This window comes from Rhamphochromis sp. 'chilingali' (assembly GCF_963969265.1).
Source record: "Rhamphochromis sp. 'chilingali' genome assembly, chromosome: 10".
Taxonomy (NCBI): Eukaryota; Metazoa; Chordata; class Actinopteri; order Cichliformes; family Cichlidae; genus Rhamphochromis; species Rhamphochromis sp. 'chilingali'.
In genome coordinates this window covers 36009534-36016420 of record NC_137937.1, presented here as the reverse complement: position 1 = coordinate 36016420, position 6887 = coordinate 36009534, and the positions used below count along the sequence as shown (strand labels likewise).

The window sequence follows — 6887 nt, the reverse complement described above, 5'->3', positions numbered from 1 at the left end:
AGTTAGGTTTTGATAGATTTCAAAGACAAAATTGAAGAGTTATTCCAGAATGTTTATGCCCTAGCAGTTGAAAAGGCTAGTTTCATAATTGATGTATGATAAATTTCTTTATTGAAAAGACTGGCATGTTTGTCTCTATTCAGCTCGCTTTATTTTATGAGTTTGTTATGGCACCGAAATAAAATTCATGATATGTCAGTGTATTTTATAAATGTACTTTTCTTAACTTAGAGATGGAGAGAAATGAAGTTATGTGAATGTAGCTTCTTCTTCTTTTTCTTCTTCATTAAGCTGCTTCCATCTGTCTCCATCTCACCCTGCCCCTAGCATCTTCCTCTGTCACATCAGCCCATGCATATCCTCTTTCACTACATCCCTGAATCTTTTCTGAGGTCTTCCTCCTTTCCTCCTGCCTGGCAGCATCATCTTCAACTTCTTTTGACCACTCCACTATCCCACCTCTGCAACTGTCCAAACCATCTCAGTCTTGCCCCTCTGATTTTGATATTATATAGGCTAGTGTTCATGGCTTTCAGTGCTGATGGGAGCTACCTCAATAAGCAGAAATTGCAGTAAGTGTTTAAAATCTTTTAATCTACCTTTATTTGGAACATTTGTTGTAGCAGATACAGGTAAAGCAGGAAGAGCTCAACAGCAGCTGTGGCATTAATTTCATAGCCTGGAGTCACATCTACTGCAGAGCCAGCTGCACGCACCTTGTTCAAACAAAAGACGTGACTCATCACTTACGACCAAACCTGGAATTTCCTGCATGTTGTGTAAAACACCACCTGATGAAATGTATAACTGGTGTTGAATGTAACCTGAGGGGAAAGCTACTGAGATATAAAGGAGTTATGAAACTTAATTACTCATCTAGAGTCAATAGATACAACTGTGAAAACATTTGCATTATCTGTCTTGGTTTTCCCTTGAAGGCTTGGTTTTGGAATGCTCCTTGGCCACATGTTCATATTGCATTTGGTTAAATGGTGCTGTGTGGCTCGGTGGGTGGAGGATGGCTTTTGTTTTATGCATACAGCTCCATGGTACGCTGCCAGAATTAGAGACGGGGGTGGGGGGTGGCGGTTCAGCTCCCACTGTAGATCAATGTGAGGAGCAATGCACTAAGTCGTCCAGGTTGGGGGATTTAAAACTGCACAATGAGCCATTTATGCTGATGATGGAGGCTGATGTAGTTCTGTGAGGACCCTTGAGTATAAAGGCAAATTTAATTTCAAATCCAACCACGAATTCCCAAAGATCTGATTCAGATCATTATCTTTAATTCTTGCAAGCACTGAAAATGTATATGAAAAAACAAATGGCCACCACATCAAGTCTATTCAACTGCCTATAACACACTTCTTTGAGGAAACATTTGTTTTCATTCTTTCTTTCTTTCTTTCTGCATATTTGTTTTCCTTATTTGTTTTACTATCCGTACCTACCTGGCTGTTTGTGAAAAAGTTATTGCCCTTGACATCTATCAGTCTAGAAAGTGCTACCAAGCCCTTTCTAGGGCTTTAGGACTCCAGTGAACCATGGTAACAACTATTATCATACCAAAATTACTCCAAGAGCACATCAACAACAAAAGAAACCGGAACAACATCTAATGATGCAAAAATGGCATCCATAGGAGACTTTCAAGGAGAAGACCACTGCTAGTCAAAAACAACACAAAGGCTTGTCAACCCAAGACATTTGGGACTTTTGTGATGGCCTGGAGCTGCTTCAGGATGACCTGATGCAACCATGAATTCTGCCCTTTACCAGAAAAATGTCCACTCATCAGTTTAGCCCTGAAGCTCAAGCACACTTGGGTTATACTGAAGGACAGCGATCTTAAACACACCACCAAATTCACCTCGGAAGGGCTAAAAAAATGAGGAAAAAACAATTAAGTCCCAGTTTTGGCACGACCTTAAAAAGGCCATTCATGCTGGAAAACTTTCCACTCCAGCAGAGTGCAAAGACGAGTGCGTGAAGACTCCACTTAATTGCAAACACTACTGCAAGCGCTTAATGTCAGTTCTAACTGCCAAGGCTGGTACCATCAATTATTCAATCACCTTTTCACACAGGTCCAGGTAGGTTAGGATAGCTTTTACTACCTCTTAGTAAATAAAATCATCATTTAAACATTGCATTTGTATTTACTCAGATGATCGTTGTCTAACATTAAAATTTGTCTGATATCTGAAACGCGCGATTGTAATTTATGCAACAATCAAATACAAATTCAAAAAGAGGGCCAAATATTTTTTCCACAGTACTTTATACAAAATCTAAAGCAGACAGACTGGAGATTAAGAAATGAGAGGAGAGGCTTCTAAAGCGTCTCATTCTCTCAAAAACTGCAACAAATACCACAATAAAAAAATAAGAAAGCATGTGTGTCCTTAAGCAATGTCTTTTTTGTGTAACTTCTTGGATTTCACACATGGTGGACCTCACATCTGCATCCTCTTCCTGTGCTTGTGTAGCCAGCAGACTTTCTGCTTCCCTCAGCGTGACTGTTCGATCTGTATTGGAAAAAGAGCTTTGGATGCCTTCTCTGTATACCACGTGTTCATACAGTTTGAAATGAAGCATGTTGCAGCCAAGCTAATGTTAGTGCTCCAACAAAAGCCTCTTAACTCAGATGTCATAAGAATTTAGGGAAATTGTGTCATTGTGAGAAAAAGAGAAGATGAAGCATGTGTGGTCATTTCAGCTTTCATAGCCTGAAAGCACAAATCATTAATCATTTCTCTTAGTTCCAAAGATCCCCTGTGCAACAGGAAGCTTTGGAGCCTTGGAGCCAAAATAGCTAACTAGCACCATTTGGTTTAAGAGCAACAAAAACACACATTTTTTCACCAGGTTACCAAGACTTTTGAAATGTTTCTCCGCGGTTTTTGAAAGATGAGACATCTCAGCAGAGCAAAAACAAAAACACTCTTTATCCTTCTTATGTGATCATTATTATGTAGTCCTCTTCATAAGGTGATACAGATGTTGGGTGTGTGCAATGGGAACTCCAGCACTGCATAAGAAACAGCTGGTTCCATCCCGTGCATGCGCACTGGACTGGACTGGAGGCTGATGACGCCTTCAAGTGCCGTCAGTATAACAGCGCTTTCCCAAAGTTGGGCAAACGTCAGAAAAAAAATAAAAATAGGTCAATGGATGACACATTCATCATATTAGTCGCGAGCAGCTTTATGGTGATGTCATATTTATTGTTTGTTTGTTTTTTAACAACCTACAGCTCCATCATTAAAACCATTCGTTAATTCTGAGTACGTTCAGGAACTTTGGCAGTGGATCCTGTGGGCTGTGTGGGGTGGACTTCCTTGTGTCTGGTTTGTTCCAGCTTATTCTGCGGATGCTTAATCAGATGGGACGGTTTGTAGTTTGTAGACGGTAATTTGGAGGAAATAAACATTTTCTTTTCTTTTTTTAAGGTTGTAACATCAGGGCCTGCCATTTCAGTGGGAGGAGGCGGCCAGGTGGGAGCTTGGTCTGCGGTAAAATTAGGGCAGACTGACTGGCAGGACAGGTTTACCAGCAGCACAGTGCATTTTAACTGGATGATCAAAGTTATATGACTGACCTGTCACTTTTCTTTGATGGTTACATTTTTATGATGTTGTCCATTTTGTCCAGGTTAAAACACCTTTAGTGATGAAACGTACAGCGTTCAGGCTGTAGGCTACAGTAAAACGAAGGATTGCGTGATTTGATGGCACAGCCTTCAGAAACATGAGCACTTTTAGACTGCGTATTTTTATATTTTCATATTTAAAAAAACCTGAAAAAACAAACGTCATGCAATTTACTTACAAAACAGTAACAGTAACAGTCCTTTCCACCACGTAATAAAGCATCTATTGTGTGCTTATTAAACACCTTTCTCTCCATTTACCAGCTTTGTTAAATTCAACACGAGCTCTTTTCTGGGCACATCTGTAAAACGAAGCAGGAACTTTAAAAGAAGCGATTAATTTTGTACCAAAGCTACGCCTACAGCACTCAGCAGTACGAGTTTTGAGCAGCCCTTGAAGTTCTCACAGTTTGTCTCGGTGAAGTTTGCGAAAAGCTGATATTTTTTGGGTTTCTTCCGTCTGGGGTTTTGCGTGTTTTTCGCCAGGTTTGATTTTATTGAGGATGTGAGTGAGCAGTGAATCACAACGATGTAGAAACTTCATCGGTGACGTGACGTGACGTGACGGCGATTTCCTTGATTTTGTTGCTCAAAGTGTTAACTTGGTTGTTTTGGAAGAAGTCTGACATGCAGCTCCTCCTCCCCGAAAACTCATCTAAACTTTGATTTTTCTCAACGAGCAGCGACTCCTTATCGTTTCTCTGTGTGGCAAACATGCGGGAAAAGTTGTCACGTTACTTTGCCGCGGAGGAGAAACTTGTGCGCGGACAGAGCGGCTGGACTTCGGCGGCGGTCGCGGTGCTCCTGCTCGGGTTGTTCGCCTCGTGCTGCTGGGCAGAAGAAGCGTCCTGTCACGGGGCGTACGACCTCTACTTTGTTTTAGACAAGTAAGTGAAAACTGCAGGCAGAGCTGGTGAACTTTAGATGACTCCTGTCTGATCGCGCTGCAGCAGCATGCTTTTTGTTATGGACTTCTGTGTTTGCCTTTGGAGGAGGACGTGCACCCCTGGGATGTTGGGGGGATAGTTTGGTTAGGGTGGACAGATTATCTGCGACCTGATTAGGAATATGCGTTTTCAACATATCCTGTATCTTATGCAGACTGTGTATAAATTTGTGGCACTATAAGGTTTACATTGGGTTACTGTTACTGGCCGAAAAAACCACTCAGGTCTGCTGCGTTATGGAGATGAAGTGCTACGGCCAGGGCCTTACCTAAAGGGGGGGCAAAGGGTTGTTTAAAGTCTGATGGGACCCACTTGGTGCCTGCTTCTCGACTTTAGTTTCACTGAAAACTTTATACACTCTACTCATTCCATTTATTTATCAATTATTTTTCACATTAAAAAATAAATAAATAAATCTACTTATATGTGATGTTGTTTTGCTTCTGAATGTCAGTTTTAGCGGATTTCTTATTTCCCAAGGGGGTCACATGGATTTCCATGTTAGAGTTGGCAGTTTTTGCAGGCGATGAAGTCTAAGTTTTAACATCCAAACGTGCAGTTTGGAGTGGCCTGGCCTGAACTGCGCCTCTGCCTAAATCCCATCTGTTGACATCAGTGGCAGACCCCAGTCATGCTGATGTGGCTGACTGGGGTAAAAATGTGATGTTACAGAAGTGGGGTTGGACAGGGGGAGGGAAACGTAACAAACTAAACCACTTTAAAAGCCAGCGAGTTGTGATAAAAATGAATTGACATGTTATAGTTAACTATACAACTGAAGCACAATAATCAACTGTGAAGTGATGCTGAAGTTGCTGATGTTTGTGTGTGCGAAGCGACTGATGGATACAGTCAGCTCTAATGAAGCTTCCCTGTGCTTTGAACGTACTGTTGTTTTGCTAGAGTGATTAAAGCTGTGCATGTAAAAGACCTTATCACTGAAGGTGATAACAAGTTTCATTTACCAAAACTCACAGTACAAAGAAGGAATGTGCGTGGCAGCGTGCAAACTGATCACTCCTGGCACTTGCTTACTTTGGTGTTGTTATGGCTAGCTGGATATCTTTTAAATTCTTTGTAATCTGGTACAAGTGGAGACTGGTTCATATTCAAAGTGAATAAGCTGTGTTCAGGTTTACTGATATCTCAAAAAAAAAAACCATCAGTGAGATCCTGGCAGGAATTTACTAGTGTGATAAAACCTTCTTCAGTATCACTTTTTCTTTTTCCAGAAGTATAACAGTCTCTATTTTCTTGATACATTTAGGAGAAGACTACAGCAAGTCAGGGAAGTATAAAAGGTTATATTTACTGTGTTAGCATCCCGTTCATTCTCACAACAGCAAATATGTCAGCCCTAACTGCAGCTTAAGAGTCATGTACATAGTTATGCAAGGCAAATTGCACAACAGTTTAAATGATGTATCACATGAATTACAGCATGACAAAGGATGATCGATTAGTAACTTCACCGTTTCTCTAGCTGCTGCATCACAGGGTTTTGGGTACCTTAAAAATTAGGCAGTGTGCAAAATCTCATTGCTAGATATCAGAGGTTTGCAGATTGCAATCAATAAGTTGTGTTTTCTTCCACCTCCCAATTCAAGTACATAATCCCAGTTATGGTGGTCACTGTAGGACAAGCATCTCTGACCACCAGTCAACTGTAGTGACTGTCAGTCTGCTGTTTGTTTCGTCTGTCAATATGCAAAACTGTAATATGCAAATATGTAAAGCTTTGTGAAAGAAGTCAGTGGAGCTCACTTTCATCCAATGATTCAGGTTTTAAGATTAGGCTTCAAACTTTCCTTTTTGCTAAAGCATATAGTTAGGGCTGGATCAGGTGACCCTGAATCCTCCCTTAGTTATGCTGCAATAGGTCTAGGCTGCTGGGGAATTCCCATGATGCACCATGTATTTCTCCCTCAGTCACCTTTCTCACTCACTGTGTGTTAATAGACCTCTCTGCACTCAATCATACTTGTTATTATATCAGGCTCTCCTCCACAGCATGTCTTTATCCTGTCTTCCTTCTCTCTCCCCAACCGGTCGCAGCAGATGGCCCCGCCCCTCCCCGAGCCTGGTTCTGCTGGAGGTTTCTTCCTGTTAAAAGGGAGTTTTATGTCGCCAAAGTGATTGCTCATAAGGGGTCATATGATTGTTGGTCTACCTTACAAAATAAAGCGCCTTGAGGCGACTGTTGTTGTGATTTGGTGCTGTATAAATAAAATTGAATTGATACTGAGGTGAGATGTTGTGAATATCCTGAACTTTTCTGTCAGTGACTG

At 41.2% G+C, this 6887-nt stretch overlaps 1 protein-coding gene across 1 annotated transcript in view; it reads left to right on the top strand.

The window, feature by feature from the left end:
* Positions 1–4050: 4050 nt before the first annotated feature.
* antxr2a (ANTXR cell adhesion molecule 2a) overlaps positions 4051–6887 on the top strand; it is an 81522-nt gene continuing 78685 nt past the window's right edge. The window contains exon 1 of the mRNA XM_080894263.1: positions 4051–4539. Coding sequence (XP_080750389.1) covers positions 4367–4539 — 173 coding nt within the window. The 5' untranslated portion in view covers positions 4051–4366. The remainder of the gene's footprint in view (positions 4540–6887) is intronic.